The sequence below is a fragment of the Mugil cephalus genome, chromosome 9 (genome assembly GCF_022458985.1).
Source record: "Mugil cephalus isolate CIBA_MC_2020 chromosome 9, CIBA_Mcephalus_1.1, whole genome shotgun sequence".
Classification (NCBI taxonomy): domain Eukaryota; kingdom Metazoa; phylum Chordata; class Actinopteri; order Mugiliformes; family Mugilidae; genus Mugil; species Mugil cephalus.
Window position 1 is genome coordinate 17,024,745 of NC_061778.1, and position 25,420 is coordinate 17,050,164.

At 43.3% G+C, this 25,420-nt stretch overlaps 1 protein-coding gene across 6 annotated transcripts in view; it reads right to left on the reverse strand.

The window, feature by feature from the left end:
• Positions 1-287: 287 nt before the first annotated feature.
• The window catches only part of sgsm2 (small G protein signaling modulator 2), a 72,615-nt gene continuing 47,482 nt past the window's right edge, over positions 288-25,420 (reverse strand). For 2 of the 6 annotated variants that reach the window (XM_047594235.1, XM_047594231.1), the window contains exons 4-24: positions 24,466-24,633; positions 23,425-23,492; positions 21,953-22,101; positions 21,658-21,792; positions 19,546-19,670; positions 19,373-19,440; positions 18,969-19,132; positions 18,551-18,683; positions 18,213-18,347; positions 14,116-14,290; positions 13,367-13,431; positions 12,029-12,174; positions 9,800-9,928; positions 9,535-9,717; positions 7,972-8,358; positions 7,448-7,572; positions 6,242-6,324; positions 5,938-6,047; positions 5,754-5,850; positions 5,405-5,572; positions 288-5,229 (exon numbers count right to left, since the gene is read on the reverse strand). In XM_047594235.1, the coding sequence (XP_047450191.1) occupies positions 5,141-5,229; positions 5,405-5,572; positions 5,754-5,850; positions 5,938-6,047; positions 6,242-6,324; positions 7,448-7,572; positions 7,972-8,358; positions 9,535-9,717; positions 9,800-9,928; positions 12,029-12,174; positions 13,367-13,431; positions 14,116-14,290; positions 18,213-18,347; positions 18,551-18,683; positions 18,969-19,132; positions 19,373-19,440; positions 19,546-19,670; positions 21,658-21,792; positions 21,953-22,101; positions 23,425-23,492; positions 24,466-24,633 (2,902 nt within the window). In that variant the 3' untranslated portion in view covers positions 288-5,140. Of the gene's footprint in view, positions 5,230-5,404; positions 5,573-5,753; positions 5,851-5,937; positions 6,048-6,241; positions 6,325-7,447; positions 7,573-7,971; positions 8,359-9,534; positions 9,718-9,799; positions 9,929-12,028; positions 12,175-13,366; positions 13,432-14,115; positions 14,291-18,212; positions 18,351-18,550; positions 18,684-18,968; positions 19,133-19,372; positions 19,441-19,545; positions 19,671-21,657; positions 21,793-21,952; positions 22,102-23,424; positions 23,493-24,465; positions 24,634-25,420 lie in introns of all 6 variants that reach the window. The other 4 variants (XM_047594234.1, XM_047594230.1, XM_047594232.1 and 1 more) reach the window with 3 other exon arrangements.

Genomic DNA, 25,420 nt, shown 5'->3' on the forward strand with positions numbered 1-25,420 from the left:
GGTATATTACAAATTCATATCATAACGACAATAAATAAATAAACACCGGTATTCGTTATGGAGTGGTATACCGCCTAAGTTTCCGTGTTTATTCAATCTACAAGCAACTTCCTGAACATTAAACACATCATTTGGTCCGTCGTTGATGTAAGAAAAAAAAGAAGAAAAGAAAAACTGAGCAGAGCTGCTTCAATCTGGTTTGTTTACGCGCAACACATTTTATTATCAGAAGTCAGAAGACGTGGTCTCCTCCAGATCCAGGGTACGAAGGAATGAGAGCAGCACGGTAATGAACAACCTCTTATTTAATAATACATTACATTCAAGGCAAATGATACATCCTTACCAATACATATTCAGCAATGCAATCATTGGCTCTCTAAATAAATAGAAATTTCAAAGGTTGAAGTCAGTGCACAACATTGAGAAAGAACACTTAACAGTCAACGTGTAACATAGTCTGCACACATTCGGCATTTCTGCACAGTATACACTTCTGACTAGTGCTGCTAAAACCAACATAAAAAATAGATCTCAAAATAAATCATATATATATGTATATATATATATATATACATATATATATATATACATATACATATATATATATTCTCTTCTGACTGTCTTCATAGAAATATTGGGCTTTTGGTTCGTATGTACAGCAATATAGACTTTGATGGGGTTCTCAAACGACAGAAGTTGCACAGTAGTTAAAGAATTCAAGAACACCATTTTCAAAAATATTTTACACACATAGTAAACAGTCAGTCTTCAAGATGCAGTATGAAATTGCACATTGTCGTCATGCCACAGAGGGGGCTGTTTCAAGGCTTTGGTACACATGTCCTGATTGGAAGAAAAAAAGCTCCGCCACGGGCCCCGGTTTCCCCCGACCTTCCTCCTGCGACTTTCCTCCGTCACCGCGGTGGCAGGGCCGGTTGGGGGGGGAGGGAGGAGAGGGCCGTGGCGAGGTACATCCACGCCATCGCCCATATCCTGCGATCAAACTAGCAAATCAGAGAGCCGGATGACTACAGTACACTTCGGGGTTGGGGAAGACTCTTGGCACTTGAATCACAGGTGCAGGTCCGAGCTGGACGACCAATCATATGCAGCCGTGTTGGACGTTTTAAGGGAGGGTGAGGGGGTGAGGGGTCACACAGATGAGGAGGGGGAGTGGAAACGATATTAAAATAAATAAATTTAAAAAAAAAAAAAGCTCCCCCCTTCCTGACTTCCTTCAGGTACAAACATGAATGTGCTGTTAGTCAGAAGCCACAACCTGTAATACTGATCCACTGAACACTAGAGTTGGCATGATATGCAGCGTCTCCTCAGGTATTTGTTTTGTTCCAAACCTGGCACCGGATGTCTAAACATTTTTTTTAATTATATTTTTATTTTTAATTATTGGCCGAGCCTCAGCTTCAGCGGGGATCATTGCAACCACTTTAATCTGGACAGCGGCGCTGAAGGCCGTGAGAGGTCTGTGTGATGCCTTCAGGTCAGTGAGCAGGTTCATGAGGAATTCTTTGAAAAGACAGAGCTGGTGTTGTTCCAGGTTTGACTTTCCGCCTGTACTCCCCATGAAAAGACCAGAACCAGCGCTGAATGCATCATCCAGAGACTGACACATAGTATCATGAGCCTGGCTTTTCCTGGAAATCCACATAAACTCTGATTGCTTCCTGGGAATTTTACCTGCGTGATTTTTAATTTTTTTTTTAACATGTCTGCCCTGATTTATACACTACCTTGAGCATCCACTACTTTGTTCATTTAACTGAACTAACAAGCTTTAACCTACTTTCGGGTTTAAATGGCACAACACATTTGAGCTGTGTGGAAATCCTTGGATGATGGGTCACGTACTCCCAGACAGGAATGCGTCCCGCCGCTGCTATAAATACTCATTCACTAGCAGTAGATAAAGGGAGCCTAATTATTAATTATATATATGATTAAAAACGAGCTCCGTCGTCTTTTTATAGAAAGTGATCCGGTGGTTTGCATCTGTGAGTGGAGTGAAGCATGTGAACCTCCGGTAGTGGCAGTTAATTAGATGGTGAAATTAGAGTTTTTAATCAGCGGGGCGATCGTCAGCGTGAGTGGGCGCCCTGTTTTATTCAAAGAACGGATCTGTCAAAGTCGGATGTGCACGACGCGCAGTGGCTGAAGACCGAGATCAGCGCAGCAGCGGCAAGGCGACTAATATAGTGTGCAAGGCCGCAAACGACAGGCCTCTCTCACATTGACGTTAATGAGTCTACCATCAGGAGAAAAGATGAACAATCGTGGTGTGTTAAAAGGAGGAGGCCACAGTCTGTGTGCAGTTAGCTGAAGACCAAAGAAGATGAAGACTATGGTAGAACCTTCTAGTATGAGAAGTAATATGGTAACAACTGAGCCAGGAAGATTTACATTGTCGATAGGACAATGAGTTCTGAATCCTACCACTGGAAACTAAAAGAGAAGTCACGTCTCAACACAAGGGCTACTAGACCTGCAGAGTTTCAGTCTGTTTTTTTGTTTAAACTATGGCCTGGATGACCGAGAAGCTTCTGCTACCAACTATGGAACGAGCGCCCTTCAGCTGGTGCGGACGTTATCACGACATCTGTCCATGAACTGAGACTGGGAACGGAGAAGTGGGTCATGGGCCAAGGCAACAACTCCACGCACAGACACAAGTCGTTGCACCAAAGAAGGAGAGGAATGCATCGTGTTTTGGAAAGGCAAATCAAAGTCCTGAACCTACTCCAACAGAAACAGAAGCAAACAGTTCATGTGAGGAGACTAGACACAACGCCCCCGAGTTGAAGCAACTCGTCAGGACTGACGAGGGGACAGATGTTCACACACTTTTGCCACCCACAGATCGCTAATGTTTGATAAATAATTAACAGCAAAAGTGTTAGATTGTGTCTCATTTGGTTACTTTCTTTGATTTAGCTAATCTGACTAAAACATTTAATGTATAAATAGATCCACTAACTGAGCAGACTTGGAAGATATGTTTTCTCATGCAAGACTCTAAAAATATTCCATTAATAGCGGAAGGCTAAAAGTGATACTTGTAAAATTTAAATATATTCCCCTATAGCTGGCATATTTAGGGTCTGGATAAACTAGCTCAAAGTAAATGCTCAGCACTTTTCTTCCTCACTCTCCTCACTGAGCCAGTCACACTCACCTCAGTGGTCAAGATGTAGATAAAAACTGTAGATAAAAAGATGAAATATGTAAGGTGACGGCGATATGATCAAAATAGCCAGCTTAAAGTTATTTGAACTGTTTAAAGTTCAATCCTGACTGGCTGAAATAGCGGGGAAGCAGGTTTCGGTCTTTTCATGGGATGTTTTAACAATAAATACCAAAGAAATATGTCCACCCACAACCCTGGTCTCAAAGGCCTTTCTAAATCAGGTGTCTCATTTTCCCGTACTTTCTTTCTTTCTGTGTATCGTATCTCTTATCACAAATGCAGAATACTTTGGTTTTCATTGTGTGCCTCGGCCACTGTGTCCTCGACGTCCTCTGGAAACAGGAGCTAGGGACACCTGGTCTGAGCCAGGTCACAGAAATACTGAGAGAAATACATGAATACAATTTTGACTCGCGACCAAAACAGTTCAGACTATTATAAACAGTCAAGTGAATATTTTACTTTTATGTTATAAACCTATAAACATACTGTTCAACTGTTGTATATATCAGCTCTTGTTCCCTATTTGTCATTTTTTTATTTTCTTAAGCATGATTTAAGCTGCACAGTTTGATTTTTTACGCTTTTATTTCTACGCCTCTTTAAGTTCGATGTTTTTGCACAAGTGACCGGCACCAAATTCCTTGTATGCGCACACATACTTGGCCAATAAAGCTGATTCTGATTCTTGTGCCGCACACAGTGTAACTGAGTATTTAATCGCTCCATTTAAATAGATTTTTGATCAAACTGGCCAAATTGTCACGTATTCGTCGCCATTTTAATCTTTAAGGCGTCAAAATAAAGCCTCGGTAACACCCTTTCATGTCACGTTAATGTCATACTCAGTTACGATGGCGGTATAGCTGCAACCCTGACAATCATGGCACTGTAAAATAGTTTGGTGTTAAAGTACGGAGGAAGGCTGCTTCTTCCTCTCCTGTTGTGCTCTGCTGCCACTGACGTGTTCAGAGAAGTTTGGCTGCATTTCACCCCGGTTTCTCTCAACAGTTTGGCCTCTTGTGGTTCCTCCAGCCCCCCCCCCCAACTGTGGTGAGGTCTTCACAGGCGCCACTGAGGAAAACCCTTGCAAGAAAGTGCAACTAAGTACCTTGGGCTGTCACTGATAAAGGCAACATTTGTTAGGATGGATTTGTGGTGTAAAAGAAAAATAAAAAAAAAAAAAAACAGAGAGGGGGGAGAGGAGGGTGGGGGGTAAAAACACACATGCTTGCAGTAGAAAACACTCAGGAAAAGGTAGTTGGCACAGTCCATTTGGTCACTAATGGAAACTTCTTCGTGGCTAAGTCTTCTGCTCCTCTGATATTGTTGTGTGTAAATCCTGCACTCTAGTGGCCTCCGATGGCACTGCACAGAGGGCCATATCTGAACACTGAGAGCACCTCAGCTTTCCTGATAGGCATCCAATATGTTCTGCTCCAAGAGGAAAAAGAGTGCGACTCTGGAAAACTGGAGTATTGATAGAGCCAAAATGGAATGTGTGTGTGTGTGTGTGTGTGTACAATATGTCAGTTATCATGCACGCACACAAACTCTGTAGGACTGGGAAACTCAAGAATGCGTTCACAGTGTGATCAAACTCACAAGCATGCAGACAAATCCACATGTCTGAACAGATACCATGGGCATTCCATGTAGAGGTTAATGTAAACAGATCTGGGCCGAGCTCCAGAGCCGGACCCCCACAGCAGCACTCCCCCGCCCCGCGCCGTGGGCCTTCAACTGGGTGAGAGGGAGGGGGTTGGGGTTACGGGGGAGACCTGGTCCTGCTAGACCTGCTGTGGGCAGGCGGAGGTCAGGGAATGCTCTGTCGTTCAGGGATGAGAGGAGGAGCCGAGATTCCAGCGGGATCGGACGCTCTCTCCCTTTGCATCCCACCCTCCCCTCCCCCCATTCCTCCGTCTCCCTCTACGTTCACTTGTTGTCCATCAGAGACTGGACTCTGTGCACCAGCTCACGCGCTATCTTCAAGATGTGTTGGACATCGTGACGCTCAGCCATCTCTGTGGGTCAGACACGCTGTTAGAGGCAGCTCCGTACAATATATGGATATATACATATATATATATATATATATATACTGTATATAGAGGGAGCAGCTTACTACTGATGATTTATGCTAAAATATTTTACGTTTTAATCTGGTGGTAAGTCGATCAGCCCAAACGTGTGTCCTACCGTTAAAGAACTTGATAATGTCGGTGAAGTCCATGTTGTTGTCCATGATGATCTCCCGGTAAACTGTGACCAGAGCCAAGGCCAGGAAGAGGACGAAGTGGCGTGAGGAAATCCTGGGAGCCACCCAGATCACCTCCCACACGGCGAACACGTCCTCGTACAGGAGCTCTGCATGCACGCACACAAACACACACACAAACACACCACAATCAGTCCAGTCTGACAGGACTCTGCGTCACCGTGTTCAGATGAGTAACAAATCACTTTATCACATGTGGCAGAAATGTCAGCGAGTTCGAGGACACCGGCAAGAGCCAGAGCGAGTGCGGGAGTGCGGTGCAGCGTTCACCTCTCTTGAAGTCCAGCAGGAACCAGCGGTAACAGAAGTAGAAGTGTGTGTAGTCTCCGTTCTGCTGCATCAGTTCAAACAGCTCAGAGTCCAGGATCTGACATCAGAGACAATGTCAAAGGGTTTTAGTTTAGTTTAGTTTAACTCTCTCTCTCTCGCACACAGAATCAGTGTCATCCATCACCTGGATTAGCGACCTCATGTTGGCAAAGTGTGTGTCCATGGCTCCACCATTAGGGAAGTTCTGACTCATCCTCTTCATTAGCTGAGTGAAACAGCTGTATGCCAGGCACTCTGACACACACAGACACACACACAAAAAGAACTTAGAGTCTGAACGGTGGAGTGACCGAAGTAAAACAGGTCAAGTTTAAATACTTTTTGTTATATATTAAGGTGTGAAGATTTCTAGCCTCACACCGTTGGTGGTTTCCATCTCTACTGTTTACAACAATGGCAGACACACACAGACAGTTCGTTCCTCTCACCATCATCCAGAATGACCATGAGGGGAGCCAGCAGGTCACACATGCCCTGAACGTAGCCCATCTCTAAATGCTCCCACACATAGCTGCAGGCCAGAAGGAGACACGCCGTCACAAACAAGAGCTTGGTCAGAGGACAAACACGTTTTATTCGGCTAAAGTTGATGCTGCACTGGATGCGGTTAAAGCGGGGCATCTCCAAAGTCCAGACATTATTCACAGTGATCCCGTTCCCATATGAATCCTGTTGTTGGCACTGTTGTCACGGCAAAGTTTCTGGAGTTCACACATTTTCAAGCTGCTGACTGCAGGCTGACAACGTCTCCTACCAGGGTCAAATGTGTTTTGACAGGTTGATTGTCTTCAACTTGAATGAACGCTGCTTAAAAAGTATGTCTAACTGCATTCAACGTTATTCTGTTACTGTCGACTGTTCCTGACCTGAAATGAAAATCAGATGCAGACCTTTGAGTAATAAGTTCAATGACCCCTGATCTAGTGAATCTCCAACTAATTACAAATCATTAAATCAGTGTTAATCCAGTTACGTTGCTTAGATGCCACTTAGGTGCACAGGAGACAATGTAAACTGCTCTAATCGATACGTTTACGTCAACAACGGGAATAGCGAGTCACCCATAAAAAAAAAAAAGCGATTGCCAGACTACGCAGTGCTCCTTCACATCAGCAAAGCTTTTCAGGTTATTTAAGGCTTTAGATCACTGTTTTGGTTTTACAGCCCCACAGCCTTACTTTTTATTCACTCCAACTACTCTCTTTAACAACATTCCCGCAGGGTGCAGTTTTTTGGCATTTGCCAGTGAATGCTAATGCCACTTCGCATCAACTCAGAATAAAAAGACAACCGCTTTACGTTCCGTGTATTCGCTTCAGTCTAAAACGAGTTATGCTTCTCCCAGGTGGCGGAAGCATCATTACTTTGATTTATAGTTTTAGTTTAGATCTTTTAGTCTCTTAGTTTTGGCACATTTGGGAGCCCACAAACAAAGTGCACACAAACTTTTTAGGTGGATTTATACGGCGTCAATAATTACTGATTGTTTCTAGATGCTCTACAGAACCTGTGACCCCAAGATCAGTTCTCAACATACCGTGTAAATCAAGATGAAGGTGAATGTAATGCACATTATAATGCAAACTCTTGGCTTCAGCAGCAGATCTCAACACGTCTTTCTTTTCTTTCCCTACCTGCACATGATGTTGCGTAGTTTCTCCAGGTTGCCTGTAGTGAAGTAATAGTAGTTGCGGTCGCAGCGCTGCACGTCTTTGTCTATTCTGTGGAGGTTGAGGGCTACTGTGTCCAACAGTTCGATCTGTGCAAAAAAAAAAGAAAAGAGACAAAAATAAAGTCAGTGTAAATTCAAGCTTATGGTCTTTCTTTGGAGGAAGCTACTGACCATTAAATATGCTCCAAAGAACCTGTACAGATACAATCATGATTCCAAGCAAATAAATTAGCATCTTCTGCAGGACAAATTTATAGTGATCAATATAATAATTTGGAAACCAGCGTATTTATAGTTCATTTGTATCCCTTTAACCCTTACGAAGCCCGAAAAGACAAACTTTAATATGATATACAGTAAGTCCAACAGTTAGACTCTATAAATATCAATCAACATTCGTGAAATACTTTGAAATACTCCAGTTTTGATCCACTTGTAGATCTGCTCAGCCATCTCACATAAACAAACTGTATCTGCTCTACGTACTGTATAGGAGGAGAGCGAAGGTGACATCCCCTCGGCAGGCGCTCCGGTGGTCACCAGCTTGTCCAGCTGACTGCACAGCCTGTCCTCAGTCAGAGAGTCCTGACGCCCCCCCAGAACACCCGGGGTCCTCCCATCATCGCCGCCTCCTCCTTCCTCCTCGGTGCTCTGACCGTCGTCTATGCTGGACAGGATCTGGGAGTGAGCAGAGGTCACCGAGTAGTTTCGCGAAGAGGGCAGACCCGAGTCGGGGGAGTCAAACTCCACCAGAGGGCGCTCCTCTGGAGGGACGGCGGCGGGGGGCACCAGAGTGGTCATGGTGGGAGTGGTGTCCTCTCCGCTGGGAGTCTCCTGGCTCCCTGCGTCGGGCTCATCCACAGACATGAACACCTACACAAGGAGGGAACTTTAGAAGCTAAGGGCAGCAGCCACCGAGGGTAATGATGCAGGTTTTGGACTCTGATTCAAGTGCAAAAACACAAATATCCAACATCTGTAAGCAAACACATGTATTTTAAATGTGTTGTTTTAAAGGGACGACAATGGTACCTGCTCTACCAATCGGTTGAACACATATTGGTATAAAGCTTAAGTAACAACAGATGAATGTCTTTGTGAACATGTGGCAGATTATCTAACCAGTAGAGCATATGTCTTCAACAGGGGGTCCGTGACCCCTAGTGGATCCATGGGGGCACTGCAGGGGGGAGGGATCGCAAAATCTTTGGTTGATTAGACATTTTTCATATATATATATTTAAATGTTTCCCCACAAATTGAAATTTCTTTAAATACACAGTAACATGAATCCAACATATTTTAGTAAAAGGATAAGGGATAGTTTAATATTGAATGCAAAATGCTATACTAATGTATACTAATATATTTATAAACAGCACTAGGCTGAGTTTAATATAGAACACATATAATGTGGGGGGTCGGTACTTAATCAGTTTAGGGTCATTGGCCTGAAAAACGTTGAAGACCATGCATGTTCTCTTCTGTACTTACAGATCTTGAGGTAAATTGTGTCAGTTAAGTGCACATCTAATAAAAAAGAAAAACCACTGCCTTCGGTGACAGTATTTCTTCACTAATTAAATTGGTCCTTTCAGTCAAGACCTTTTTTTTTTTATCAGTTTTGACGACTACTTTTTACTTGTACCCAAGTACTTGCTTTAACTAATTCCTCCGTTTCCTATCAAAATAAAATGCCAAACAAATATATCCAATATATCCTGGTCACATATCCTCTGGACAACTCTGGATCCTGTCCTTCTCATAACACACCCTGTTCTTATTGGACCTTTAATGTCTGATAAAATACACCGTTTTCTAGACTCCAGGCCATGAATACATCACATCAAGTTCATGTTCTCTCAGCAGAACTACTATTGCAAAGTTGATTTAAAAATGGTGAAAACTTTTTTTTCCCCAGTGAAACTTAAAGCTAAAAAGGTGAAATAATAGTCACAGTTCGTAGTGAATATTTGCAGTGCACTATCTCCCAGGTTAACAACATGAACCCCTGTGCAGAAGATCTGTTCTGGGTTTGGCCGTTTTTACCTCGTTGCTGAGCGTCGAGTCTCTGTGGACGAGTCGCAGGACGTGGCTGTCGATGCTGCTGCCCGAGGAGAGCTTGGCAAAGATGGCCGACTGCATCTCCTTCTCCCTCTGCTTGACGATCACCTCGCATGCCTTCCACTCCCGCATCACCTGCTGGTAGCGCTCACTGATCTTTGCATCAATCTATGTGGACATACAAAAAAAGGTAATTACCTACTGCCTTCATCTGTGTGTGTGTTTGTGTGTGTCTGTGCATAATCTGTACCTGGCTCATGTCCTTCTTGCCCATGCCAAACTTGTAGTGTCCCAAGAGGAAAGGCCAGACCTCCTTCCTGATGTCATGCTGCACTCCACCGTAGTAAACCAGCCTCAGCAGCTCCAGCTCCTTATAGTTCTAAACACACACACAGACACACACACACACACACACACAAACATGAACAGGAGAAGAAATGTGACAAGACAGAAGGAGAGGAAGAGGAAGTGCATCAATAATGGGAGGAGAGAAAGAGTGATTACAATCCATACAGAGGAAGACGTGGACGAGTGCAGGAGATAAAGGACACAGATATGAATAGAGTGTAAATTAGTAATGATGGCTATGTTGGAGTTGATGAATGATTACAGTGGCTACTTTAATAGCTACCACGGTATTATACTGCACTGCGTAATGAGACTTCATCTCACTGAAACTCATTAAATTTTCATTAGTGTGAAGGAGAGATGAGAGAGGGCGGGGGCAGCGGGAGGAACGCACGGTCACCGACTTACAATTAATATACATCAGAGAAGGATTACGCCGTATACAACTGTGAAGGTAGGACAGAATAAGGTAACCGAAGCTTATTATACGATGTAAAGATAGACGTGTAATAACAAAGTTAGTTCACAACCGATATGTTTCTTATAGATCCCAATAAATGAATATGCAGTAGATTGCAATTTAATAATCTGTATGGTGTTGTGTAAACCTCCTGTATGAGTTTATTAAACATATGTTTATGCTCGACTGCAATGTTTCCCCTCGAGTTACATATGTTGGAGGGAGGGCTATTTACTTTTCACTTGTAATAAAAGACCAGACGTATAAACTTCTGTCACGATCTGGAGTTATTACTTTCATCTTCATTAAGGGGCGGCAGTGGCTAGTGCCATACAGGGCACTCCCCCTAATATAACGGTAGGGAAACACTCATATGTATACAATTAAAAACTGCTTTTATTCATAACAGAATCTAAATAAGGTCTCTGTCAGGCAAACCAGGGGTGCATCCGTCGTAGAAGCTGCAGAATATTAAATGCAGACACTGACGTTATTATATTTTGCCAATTGACAAAAAATGCAAAAATGCACTGGTTGACATAAAAAAAAAAAAAAGATGAACGGAGTGTTAGGATGATACATTTTTAAAAACGTGCAACTTATGTCATGCGACTGATATTTGTAACAGGGGCGGCATTCAGTGGCCACACAGTGACACGCTGAGGAAAGCACATTCAGTCCTGATAAAGTTCTGCTCACCGTATTATTACAATAGCTTCCAGGGAGTCAGGAATTCCACAAATGGTTGCAATAAGATGACAGTAGACCATAATAATAATAAAAAAAAAGTTCAACTTTCACCAAAAAAGTAAAAAACAAGGTTTCGAGTTCTGCAGTACTGATACCAGCTGCCCTTTCTTGCGCCCTCTTGTCTCAGACAAGCAAGTTGACGAACACAGAGCCCACACAGCCTTTGCCTCGACTCGCTCACGGCCACCGACAGTGCCGTCTCATCACTCGTCTCATTTGCTCTGGTCGAACAGCGAGCTGTTATGGTGTTAAAAAGTGCAAAACCTCTGCAACATTACCTCACCTTGCCCGGTTTACTAAGAAGTACGCCCCTGCAGGAGTATTTAGTACATCAGCACTTTTTTGGGAGTTTTTCTCAAGTCTTTTTAGAAGGTGTAGGAGGGTAATGGTGAGGGCAACTATTATTAACAATGAACTAGTTAGGGCTTTTCACACTGAAGATGGACCTACTAAAAGTTTCAAAAAGATGCTTTGCGGTGGTTTAAGAAGTAGTTGTCAAGATGATTAGAATCTTTATGCAAGTACCGCACTTCTTGGCTAGCTAGCGGAGAGCAGAAGGACGAGCAGGCTCGTGGCACTTACTGAAACACGATATTTAAGTGTAAGGTCTGCGAGAGTTATTCCAACTCTGCAGAAAAGGGGAATTAAATGTCACAACAATCTTCAGAGTTCCAGTAACAGCTCATTAAGTGTGACAGCCACGCTGTGCGGTTTTATGGAAACATGTCACCGTGATTTAGCCTTCGGGGCTGATCAATATCACTGACTCAGAGATGACCTGGAGATTTGCAGTGACGTCTGGGTTTTAAATCCATCGCCCTGCGAGAGGGATGGCGGAGGACGGTTCACATTCCCGTTACGCTGATGTAATCCCTCCTGCATGGAAGCTTGCCCGTTTGTCGTCTAGGTGTCGGCACCCACCTTGCAGTCTTTCTGGTACTTGCTCCACACCTCTTTGCTGAGCCCCCCGGACGCTTCACACGGTCTGTCTGGGGGGACGATGTTGTGGTTGACCAGAGCCGAAAGGTGAGTGCGCACCGTGGACAGATGTCGACAGTAGGCCAGCCCTGAAGGACAGGTGAGATGCAGATTCATGGCACATCAGTAAAGATGCAGCCCAACATTTACAACATCCGAACAATGCAAACAGCATAAGATGCTTAAATTAAATGAGATGTTTAGAATAAAAATGTTAAAATTACAATAAAATTGATGTTGCAGGATTTCAAACTGTGAAAGACAAAATATATAAATGTAAAAACATGTTTTAACATTTAAATGACTTATATTGTTTTACTGAGTGCAATTAACAAACTAATTGCCGGTAATACAATAAGGCTTCACTCTGCACACTGTTTTAATATCACCATAAATATATTATGTTAGGCAGCAGTTCATTACAGAGTGAAGTATCTGATACGACCACGAGGATATTTCATTACAGTCTGCAAACCCATTACGTTATCCTGTAGGAGCTGCTACCCCATATATTATTTTTTTAAATTGCTTTAATTGATTTTAAAAATCAATTGTGCTCCTGCGTGGAAGCCAGCCGCGCTACGCCCAAAGTCTGAAAGTGCAGGTGGAACGTATGCAAACAAACTGGGAGTTGCAGTTAATAAACGGCAGTTAAACATAGATTTAATAACCACGTGTGTTACATGAAAAACGCTTCTCATATTCTAATGTGTCACGCCCACAAAGCATCATCAAAACATGTATAATTCTAGACGTAGCACAGAAATTCTGTCGAAAGCTAAGAGTAAACATTCAATGAAATTCTTAGTTGCATGACACGATACGGAGCACCAGCAATAAGTTGTCACCATGCAGTGGGATAACTCAAATAGTCCACTATTAACACACTCATTGAAATACTTGGAACCCCACTGTGTTATTGTAGGGAATCACAAGACTTTTTTACTTCCGTGAAATTTTTCATGGAGAAAATCAAGACTAGTTGGTTCAGACACTTGTTAACATACACATTGTCCCATAAGACAACAATAGGCCTCTTCTTCGTGGTACATAATGAAGTGGTTATACTCAGTGTTCATGCAGAGGCGGACCCAGCAGACCACATGACCTGAGAATGTTTCCTGGATCTTCTCTGATTGGCTCTGTGAAAACCACATGCTTTTAAACTGAGAGGCAATTTAACATGTGTGCCGAAGTTACCATATATGGTCCCTGGCCCGTAAAGGGTTAAATTCAAATAGTGCATGAATACAGTACGGAAGTAAAAAATGATGTGCTTACATCCATAGAAGGCTCTGGAAACTATCTGCCTCTTCATGTTCTGGCAGAGCATCTTAAGAGGAATACTGGTGGAGAGAAGAGAAGATCTGATGTTATCGACACACGTACGTTAAAACGAGTTTATGTCTGGTTTAAAAGCATTTGTCTTCTAACTCTTCTCATGGATAAATCGTTCTGATAAATACTGAGCCAGTCAGAGCTCTGCCTTCAACTCATTTAAAAGACGCAACACAACTCAAAGTTTGATCTAATGAGATGAATTATTTTAAATTACTTTTTTAAAATTTTATTTCAGTATCAAGTATGATAGTTTTTCCCTCGTCTAACTGCAGGCCTGTATGTCTATGTACACAATGATTTTCTGTTTTATTCTATACTTCAAACTTTTCTTTGAATCAATCTTTATCTTTAAAATATTTTTGTAAATTCCACACTTTTTAAAAAATACCAAAAATGGACAGCTGTATTTTTGACAGCTTATATATTTTTATCGTGCAAACAAATACATACAAAATCAAAGCTATGGTTTTTTAACTTTAGTATTGAGTATAATAGTTTTTACCTTATCAAACTGCAGCCTTGTAAGTCCATTTACCAATGTTTAATCCAATTTCTCACTGAATGTTTTTTGTATTTTTTGTAAAATCCATAATTTAAAAACTTTTCCAAAACTGGACTGATGTGTGAAAAGTGTTTCACAGTGAGGCATTAAAGAAATAGTTTTTTTTTTTTTTTTTGCCCATGCTTACGTGTGAATGTCCGACGTGTCGTGTATGCAGGTGCAGCCGTCTGGGTAGACGAACGACATGTTGCTGCCGGCCGTGGAGCAAGACTGGCACAGGGACTCGTGAGTGGCTGCTTCCGCCTGTTGCCATGACGACGGGCTGCCTCCAAAACCCTGCAACTCCATCATCTCCCCGTGGTCTACATCGGAGAAAGCGAAAGTGAGAAGACAGAGAGGGGTCTCAGTGCTCCGAGACACAAAATGGACGCTGCTGTTCTCATGTGTTACGCTCGTTCTTTAAAAAAGGCTTTCAAGATCTGCTTCGGGCCTGGCTACGTCTCGTGTCTTGCATATTATGACATAGGTCCCTCAGCTCAACCGTGCATACATCTTTCCATGTATCTCTGCTTGTTGTTCATGGCATTAAGAGATGAGTAGATGGATGGAAGTTTTACACTTATGTTACATGTGAGAGCTAGAGAGGAAAACCAAAAGTGGAAGGGGGAGGAGGAGGGGGGGCGGTTCTGCAAGCAGGAACGGTGCCGTGGGAGAGACAGGCAGAGAGGATGCAGGGACGCCATGCTGGCTCAGTTCATTCAGAGAGAAGTCAGAGAGGACAGCCGAGCTCAGGTGGACGCTCCAGAGAAACGGGTGTGAGAGTAGAGGAGGAGGAGCAGAGGAAGTGAAGGAGTTTGACAGGAGAGAGGAGAGGCCAGGAAACAAGGCTGACGCTCAGGCCGTGCAGGATGCATAAAGCCAGAACATGACAAGAGACACCAAAAGAAATCATCTCAGAAACAACCAAATCAAATAAGACACCATTTAAACGGCACACAAGGGGGAGGGGGGCGGGGGGGAGAAAATCATAAAAACTTCACAATTGATAAAATGCTCTTCACCTTAATTCTTCAGGTTGGAGCTGATGACCTGTCATAAATATGAAGCTGCTCTTTGGTCGTTCAATAACCCCCAAAACAAATGATATTGAGGAGAAGAAAAAAAACAAAAAAACAAAACAGAAAAAATGCCAGAGTGAGAGCACCGTTTGGCCTCCCCCCTCTTTACTTTAGGACTAGATGTGATCAACAGCTGCTCTTGCGCTCAGTAAGGCAAACCCCGTTCACACAAGGACTCCACGTCTCTACTACTGCGGAACCCCACAGGACCGTAATGAGAGGGGTGGAAGAGGGGGCAGGGGGAGGGTGGGGCGGCGGGGTTAGTGAAGAATTACAGTGAACAGCATTGCAGAAAACGACTGCACAAACAGGGGTGGGAACAACTGAGGAGGTTCAGAGGAGAGAGAAATCAAAAACACGGGGGACTGCGAGAGAGAGAGAGAGAGAGGGTTTTCCATCACAAATACGCAGAAACACAGAGTCGTTCTCTAAAAGAAACAACGAAACGGGCGCATATTCCCCATGCAAAAAATTTCAAGCATGTTGCAAGTGAGAAATGAAAGGACAAAAAGTAGGAAACAGAGTATAGTCAAATGAAAAGAGTGCAAAAAATAAATAAATTAAAACACTAAGCAAACTATCAAAGCGAATCTTGGCCGTGACAGCGTAAACCCAGCAGCGCTGAGGCATGCCTTCACTAAGGAGGTCAGCACTGCAAATCCCAGAATGCAAGAGAAGAACGCCGAACTAGACAAAGAGACCTGGGGAAGTTGGAATCTGTGATGAAATCATTGTGTTTGACAAGACAAGTGTGCTCATCTGGCAGTGTGTTTCCAGAGTTTCACAGCTTTGCATTAGGAGCCCTGCCAAGCAACCGGTGGATGAAACTGTGTGTCGCTGAGTGGTCGGAGGGAAAGAGAGCAGACAGAGAGACGGGGAAATTAAGAAAGAAGGGTGCAGGGAGAGTGTGTCAGTTGCTGCTGTGGCATTAACTAGATGTCTGACAATATCTGTGACAAAGCCTCCATTTTCTTAGGACAGGATGTTATTGTACCAGATTACAGCGTCCGGCGACTCAACTTCCAACTGTCATTCACAGGGTAGTAAAAGACTTTAAGTCCATCCAACAGAAAAAAAAAACCTGAAGATATATGCTACTAGTGGGAGAATTCAGTGGCTGGGACTATCTTATCTGAAACAGCTTCATCTAGTTACTGACTAACTGATGAGCGCTACCTAAGGATGACGTCTTCTTCCCCCCATCTAACGCTTTACGTCTTGGACAACACTGAATGTGACCTACAATGTAGGTTAGGCATCACGTCACAGACAGGGTACACCTCAGTAAGCTATGGATGACACCAAATGGAACATGTGGACTTTAAAGCTTGGCACAAACGATGCATGTGGAAGACTATTTGACTACACGATAAAAGAAAATTAAGCACGAATTAGGGAAGAAATGTAAATTTACTGTGTGTTTGAAGCACTCACGGCACACATTTACCAATTACCTGTGGACTGCTATTTTAATTTATACTTCAAACTCAGGAACTCAGTGAAAACACAACATCCTTTCAGGTTTTAACATTTGGCTAATGGGTTGCCAAACAGTGACGTAACACAGCAGACACAGAGAAACCCTAGGATACATTTGATGTGATGCAGCTGTCCACCCAATTAATCACAGACCGAACTCCACGGCCTTGTTTTGGTCCCCACCAGTGCCAAGAAGAATATCTTACTCTTTGATGACCTACGTGTTAAACACATTTACCAGCTAAGTGTCTGAACTACCTTTTCAAAAAACTATCGTGACAATATTTTTTTAAAAAAGTCTGCGAGTTGATCACAACACTCTTTCCTTCACATATTCCTGTGACTGATTAGTGAAAGAGAAATGATTATTACATGACATGACAGAGATAAATAATGACAGTAGTTTTGATGCTATGGTTTTAGTTAAAAGCCTTTTGCTTTATGTACATGTATCAAATATTTTCCACTGTAGCAGAGGATACACAAACTGGAAGGTCATTTGTTTTCCATCCGTGTTGTTTTTCACATAACAAAAATATTTAGTCTTCCTTTCTAGGAGTAAGGTGTCTTCTTTTGTGCTAGAAAAGAAATATAGAAGATTTTTAACCCTTTAGGACCTGAACATCCGCCTGCGCACACAAAAAAAAAAATCTTGCGGTACTCTACCGTAACTCACCGATGGACAAAATTCAAAGTGTGGCTGAACACTGGGAAGTTGCGCTTTCTGGGGGGAAAAGCTGCCATTACGATAATTATGACGCACCGCTGCTATTGGCTACAGGTTGGGAAGCGACGCAAAGCCGGGGAGACCCAGGATGAGAGTTGTTTGGAGAAATTTGTTGGTAAAAAACGTTGGTAAAAAAGTTAGTTATACCCTTATAGAGCAAACCACTGTCAATTACGGTAATTCAAATACCGCGCGCTTTAACTATCCAGCGATACGTTTGGGCTTTAACGAAGGCAGTTAAGTGTAATTTATAGTACCGTTGACGGTAACCCGACGTGCACCTCCAGAGAAATGTAACTACAGGTCACAGCGACGCAGGCTGTGATTGGTCCGAAACGCATTTCCGTGTTCACGTGATTCAAGTGATTCAAACACAGAAAGTTCTCATTTGTTCTACACATCACCACCTACTGAGATGCCTTCTCTGCCAATGTGTGAAGTACACAATGAAAATCAACACAGCTGGTCAGTCACCGCCTAGTGTTTTGGTGGTGTAATTACAGAACAATACAGAAAACCCAATGCACAGGTAGAAATACCCCCGCCAACATGCTGCACTACTGTAAATTACACTTTACTGTACACACTGTCCATTGTCTCAACTGATTGGTTTATATGTGCTGTACAGAGCTTCCATTGTCCCATACTTGATATGAAAATACTTCAAATTAATGATTGACATGTTGGTGTCGCAAATTTGCTTTTGAAATCGATGCTGACAGCCCTGAACTTCCCCATGTCCCTGTTTAACGAGGCCACCCCGGGACTTATTCTCCTCAGGCAGCACACACACACACAGGCAGACGAAGCTGGGGTAGGTGGGGTCTGAAGGGGGAATGGGAGAGGCCTGAGAGGACACAATGGGGTGGGAGGCGGGGAGGGAACGTCTGAAGCTGGGGTGAGGTTTTCAGGAGTGTGGGGGGCGGTGGGGTTGGGTGGGTGTGTTAAGGTGATAAAAACCTTTCATGACATTTGGGTCTGTGAGGTTCCGCGAGCAGATCATTGAGATCATAGCATGGAGCCTATCTTCCTCTTCCTCGTCATCGTCCAGCGACGGAGCGCGGCTGCCAGTGGTGTGGTGGTAGTTTATAGTGACTGCTTGCACCAGTGGGACAACAGAGAACATACGTAGTTAGAAAATACCCTACAGGGCTCGGAAAGAGTACTGTGGGAGAGACACCATCGCACTTTACAAACACATTATTACTGACAGTACCGATCACAGACGTGTTTCTGAGACTCAGCCACTTCTGCCCTGGTGATACTTTACACCAGAATATTGTATCAGTGTTACTTACTGGCGTCATAGCGATATCCAGGGTACACGATGCGGAACACGTAGTCAGCAGCTGTTTGCTCCTCACCGTTCCTGTCCTGGTCCAGGAGCCTGGCAGTGCTGCTCCTCTTCCTCAGTTTAGGGAAAACCTTTCCCTGCATGACAATCAAAATTTAAAAAAAAAAAATACACTGAGCTAAATTTACTAAGAGATAAACTAAAACTTTATGTTGAATTTCATTTTTTTACATGGAGGGGCCTAAAGGCAACTTTTGAAATAGACTTAAAAGGCCAGAGTCACTATATTTCTTGACAAAATCAAAGCTGAAAGGTGTAAAGGTTTATGTGCTTCCTGGCCTCCAACATTCCTTTCGTCTGTTTCTAACTGTGACTTAGTTAAATAAAACAGATAACAGGTTTGTTATTATGTTCGTCATTACTTTGCCTTTCTGGGACCAGAGAGGGGGTTCAAGTTGACCACGTGGAAGTAGGCCTGTTTCCAGACAGGAGAGGAAGGCCAGCAGGTGACCACCTGGGGGGAAGTGCAGAGGTGGCCGCTGTATCCCATCTTGACTGACCAAGACCAGAGTCCCCCCACAATCAGCTGGAATATGGCGATAAAAACACCATGTACGATGTTACTGACCATGCACTGCAAACAACCCATGGATCAAACCGCTAACCCTCTACCTACTGAGCCACAGCACCGTTATTTACAACTAATTTACATTTTTATCAAGACAGGCAATCAACAGCTGGTATGGGTGACAGCTTATGAAACACGGCCCCTTTATCACACGCTCTTAATGTTAGTGTGAGTGGGCAAATATAACAATGCACTCACGGCGCTGGTGACAGTGGATGCAGACTATTTGGCGCAGAGGCACAGTCAGCGCGTAGTCCCAGTAGATGCTGAAATGTTGGGAAATGTGATTTTGAGATCAGTTAAGAACGACATATGCAAAATAAAGTTTGTAGAGGAGTGGCATTTTAAGTGAGTTTTCTTCAACTATTCACCTTTTCTCCAGGTCGCAGTCTCCCAGTGTGCCATTGATTAGCTGGTTGGGTGTCCACTTCAAGGTGAGGTTATCCCCAGCTTGGTGGAGTGACAAGTAGCCCCGCAACACCTCCATGTCCTTCTTCTGCCATGGGACAAGAATGAGTTAGAAACAAGTGAGTATATGAGAGTTGAGATTGGAAAGTCCATGGAACGAGGAATATGGAAAAATGGCACCGTTAAAAGTAGTTGAATTAACTATCAACTGTTTACAGCATACCCACGAATGTCTAAGTCTAAGTCTAGAGTAGCTGTGATACTGAAGAAAACTTGATGTATCATGTCTGTGTGATAAGATGTAAGGCCACAAGTTTTGGCTCAAATGAACCCTCTATCGAACTAGGGAGGTGTATCCTCACATTTCAAAAACATCTTTGATGCATAAAACAAATGTATGTGTAAAAATGACAAACTGTTGGCACCTGCCTCTGGTCTATATTCTACACTAGTTCACGGTCAATATGAAATAAGAAACAAGAATGAAACCAAGTTGAGGTGTTTCTCCTAAACATTACATATATTCACAGCAAAATAAACTGAATTTAAAGTTTAAAAACCGAGACATTGCTAGAAAATAGGTTTACAGGCTAGAGCGTACTCTACTATAATCTCATATGTTGTACTGAAGGTTTACTTTGATAAAATAGGCTGATTGTTACTGATTATGTTACAGTGTGATGTAGTGAGTGCTCTACTCGTCTTCGCGTGCACTCGCTATATTTGTTAGCATGGCGCTATCAAAGGCATCGGGGGAGGTAAATATGTACTCATTATACATTCCCAGGGACAAACGCGCAGAAACTACTTGGCAGCACGGAGCGCACACAGCAGACAGGAGAAAGACAGCTTTCATCCCAGAGATCACACATACAAAATACTGTGTGCCTGAGTAGCACAATAATGGATGAAAATAGCTCTCATTTCCAGTTTATCTGTCCACCAGCTGAGTGGGTGCAAAGTGCTTTCTGCATGTGCTGCGTGTATGTAGGCATCCAAGTTGGACTCGTGCCCTCTTTCTAAAGAAGCACAAGCGTAATAGTGCCCCCACAGCATCACCGCAACAAGACCTGTGACACGTGAATAAAGTTTTGATATATAATGTTTATGCCAGGAAGTGGAAGTCCCTGGGGCTAGAAAGACATATAGCAGCTCTAACAGTCAGTGCGTTTACATGCAGTGCTTAATCGAACTATGCTCAAAATTCGACTTTCTCACTACAGTCTTTGTCCCAGTTTACATGCAGCGCAAGAAAACCAAATAACTGTTTTCCTCTTCCACACTAGGTGGCGATACGTATCTTTTCAGCGGGATAATACCACGTTAATACGGCCCGATTTCCAGGTTGACCTATTACGTGATATAATAAACAAGAGTCGTTCATGTGGCAGACCTGCATCTCAAACAACAACCAGACGAATATTAGTAAATTTTTAATCTTGTACGTAATATTCGCGCTATTTCTGGTGCAGGTAAGATCCGCGCTGTCCCTCAGACGGCTTCGTTTCTCTTCTTCTTCTTCTTCTTCTTCGATCGGCTTTCTTGGGCGTTTTTGTTCCGGGGTCACACGCCATCGCAGCGGTGGTGGAGCATGCGCACACGCATTATCCGATTGAAAAGTCCGATTCAATCGCATTATCTGGGTGTCTCAATTGGACAATGAGAACTCAGATTTTAATCGGAGTAACATATTTACATGCACTTAAGTCCTGCTGTCATAGTCTGATTAAGGCAATAATTCTGTTTTTTCACGTGCATGTAAACGCACTGAGTAATATTATCTCTCATTCAATAACAGTGTTCATTTTGGATGAGCCTACAGCCAACAGCGCTGTAACCTACACATGTTTCTATGTTATGGTGGTGGCACTGAAAGCACTGAAAAATGTCTGTTTCAAGAAAGATTGGGATCAGAAATGACAAGTTCTCTGTTTTTTTGTGTGTCTCATGTTGTGTGTCTCTGTCTACACATACTCCAGTTTGGTGCTAGTTCTGTAGTATTATAGAGGGACTCCTTGACTCGTATAACAGACAGAAATGGTGATAAAGTCAACGGGGTGGGGGGAGCGTTATACCGGCTGCACCAGGACGTTGTTTTTGCCGTAGAGAAGATGTGTCCTGGAGTTTTGGTGAAGGGACTCCACATATTCCCTCGCCGAAGCGGCAAACCTGTCCTCCGACATGCTGCCACTGGACTGCCTCTTGCGGATCTAGGAAAGAAAACGGTTTCTTCAACTTACACAACCCACGACTCTTACGAGGCGCGCATCCCACACGTCCTCAGCGATCACTCCTACCCACCACCACCACCAAACACTTAACACCTCCTGAGGACTGAAGCGGCTGATCTAAATCAGCCTCCGCACTCACCCCCAGAGCAGGCCGTCGGCCGGCTGAGACATCTTGGCCCCGGTGGGCGCCGTGGATACGGTGTCGCTGAACCAGCTCGTTGGCTGAGGGGTCCGTCCAGAAGTGATCTGAAGTCTTCAGCTTGGTGTACTCCAGAGCACATGGCCCCACTGTAAACACAGCACACACACACAAACGCAGTGATTAACCCCTTTTAAGCCCTTTTGAAAGTTGATTAGCAACGAACTGTGAGTTCTAACTAACCTTATGTCTAATAGTACTGAAGGTCTCAGTCTTAGCGTCTCTATCTCAGAGGGATAGATGGAAATTCTGTCCTTATGAGACGATCTTATTGCACTAAATGTTCAGGCCATAAAAACTAAACTGACAGATTTAGTCAACAAATTGTGTTTGAGAGTAAAATTAATTTCCTGTTTGGAAATGTTTTAATCCTAACTGACTTTTACCAGGTGAGTTATAAGTCAGATTACTGCTCCCTCTGTCTCTTCTTTCCTGTATACATGTTCATAATCATGCCTTCAGAGTGCACAAAAATCATTTAGCACGCACTACACATATGTACATTAGTTAGGCATCATGTTTAAGTTTTATGTAATCTTGTTTGCATCATGCATACAGTATAATCTGCAGTGTATGCTAATATGTTTTATCGACACGCATGTATCTGTTTGCTCCTGCTGCTCTCTTCTCATCCTCCTCTTCTCTCCTCCTATATAAAACTTTGAGGATTTTTTTATTGATACAGTCACTATATAACTGAATCTGAAATGAAAGTAGAAGCAGTAGTAGATGTTTTTCTTGTGTGTTTAACCCCGATAAACACTGTTGTAGAACAATGCAGCACGCAGACCGGATGATACTGAGCAAAGGCTCAGACAGAAGAAGGCAGTGAAATGAAACACATGTGCAGAGGTCCAAACTGACAGATTGGACCAACAACAAAACAGATGATAAAGTATTCTTGTAGTACTAGTGCACAGCTAATAATTTGTAGTAATAGCAGCTGTTTGGACACGGTAATGTGTGTCTCTGTCTCAGCTGTTCCTCAAACATCCTCCTCAGTGTTTTGTTCTGCTCTCACACCTGTTGCTGCTTCCATCATCAATCCTCATTAAGTTGACCTCGCTTCCTCTTAAGCCAGTGTGGATATAGTGTTTATATTTCATTTAGTCTGCTGAGCTGTTTGATTCCTGGTGCTGTCCGCTTATTAAACCTTGCGCCTCACTGAAAAGTCGGCTCCTCATGGCAGCATGTGTTCCTCTGCCTGCCGTCACTGGAGGAAGCTCCAAAGTCCGTACACTTTCTAACTATTCAGAGAGGAGTTGAACGTGTGGTAATTTCAATGACTGACATTCCAGTTATGTAATTTAAATAAATAATGTTCACCGACGTGTGCCTGGGTTATGTTCTTTTTTATTACTGATTACCGGCCTTTGGTGGGAACCAGTTCCAGCAGGGTGTGATGTACTCACCTAGTAGCGCCGCTAAGATGGGCCCAAAGACTGAGTCATGCATCAGAGCTTCCCGCTCATAGTATTTACTGTGAAGATAAAGACAGAGAGGAAAAGGAAATGTCACATGTAGATTAAGAGGAAGGATGCACATACCTCTCAGTTCCTAGAAAGACTTCCAACAAAACAACACAGGATCAGGTATAACATTATGACCACCTTGTCCCTTGGCCAGGTCAACATCTTGTGCTTGTTTTTTAGTTGTTCCTAAACTGTTTTTTTGTGTGTGTCTGTGTCATCCTGCTGGGGATGGCTTCACTTCTCCTGCCAGTGGTCATAATGTTGTGGCTGATCAGTGTATGTATAAACATCTAATATTTTTTCTCCTCTGATTCAAATCCACCTCCCGGTCCCTTTCATACGTTTAATAATATGACATGAGGACTAGAGAGCCCCCGAATGAACTGAGCTGGCCGACGACAGGCTCCATGAAATGAACTGACCGGAATCTCTGACGTTAACCTCGGCCACGTAAGCCACCGAGAGTTCCCTCATAACAAAGCTGTTGGTTGAGAAATCGGTACCTGTGACAGGGTGATCACTTGCTCTTTATTTCTGAGAGACTGATACAGAAGGTGACATTTACTGTGGGCGTCTTCCAACAGATTAGATGAACTACAGAGCCAGATGTCAGCCTCACTATACTTGCCCAGTCCTCAGCAAAAAGTACACAACAACAAACTGCAGAACTCATGTTTAAGATGGATTTTTTCTCTCTCTTCGTTTAACAGGTGTGATCTACATTGTTGTGTCAGTGAACCCCATCAGTGCATTTCATGTGCGAGGCTTTGATCAGTGAATCACTGCGTGCGGACAGCTTGACGAAACACACGGTGGTTGTTAGCCAGACAGAGCGCGGAACAAAGGAACCGGGGAGGCAACGCGGGAGAAGAATGGAGCACATAAATAGGTAATTCAAGGGAGCGCTCATCATTCAGCGACAAAGCCTGGAGTGGGGGAACTGTGAGTCATTCGGGTGCAAAGAGTAAAAAGCATCCTCACCTGGAGTTGTCCACGATGTACTGCACTATCTTGTCCAGAACTTTCTCGAAGAGAGCCGTGCGGACCCAGATGTGTTTGATGGCCTGTGCTGACAGGGGCTGAGGGGGGCGGCTGGTGGTGGAGGAGCCCTGTCTCCTCAGAGGTTCATGGCCTGTGCTTTGGGTTCTCCTGTGGGGCATAAAGCACAAGTCACGGCTAATAGGAACCATTACCACACATTACGGCTCAGAGGATTTTTTCTTAAGTGCTTGGATATTTTTAATTTCTATCTGAAAAAAAAAAAAAAAAATCCGAAATTTAGTAACAACTACTCAACTGATGCACCGAAATGAGTAACCTCTGACTTTACGCATAATTAGAGCGATAAACAATTTAACAATGATTCAGTGGCACTGATGCTATTAAACTGTACTTGATGCAACACAAATGCTACATACGTGCATTTTCCTAACTGAAGTCTTAAGCTGCTTCTCCATTTTAACCACAGAAAGCTCTGGAGACCAAGTCACCAAATTTCCGTTAATAGCTCAGTTTCTCCCAAACCTGAGAGCACCGAGGGGAAACATTAGAAAACCAGATAGAGTCTGCAAAAGCCCTAAGCTCCGTGGTGTTTACATCGGTTTCCTTAGCCTGAATCGACTCTTTTTATGAAACGGGTAACCTGAAGTCATGTTTTGTACATGTCCTTTTTCAGGGACGTCTAGCAGGTTAACCTCAAAAGACCTCCAGAGGCTGACATCTGAATCCATCAAGAATTAAACAGGCTGCTGTTAATCAAGATCTGCATCGACATGATGTGAGGTATAAACAACCCGATGAAAATATCAAAACTGCACATCCTTCACCTCTGCAACATGGATTTGTTTGGGGGGAATTTTCTGAACATCTGATCCTTTTTAGCATAGCACCTATTCGATATCAACACATGTAATATCCAAAAGATGGCCAAAACAAA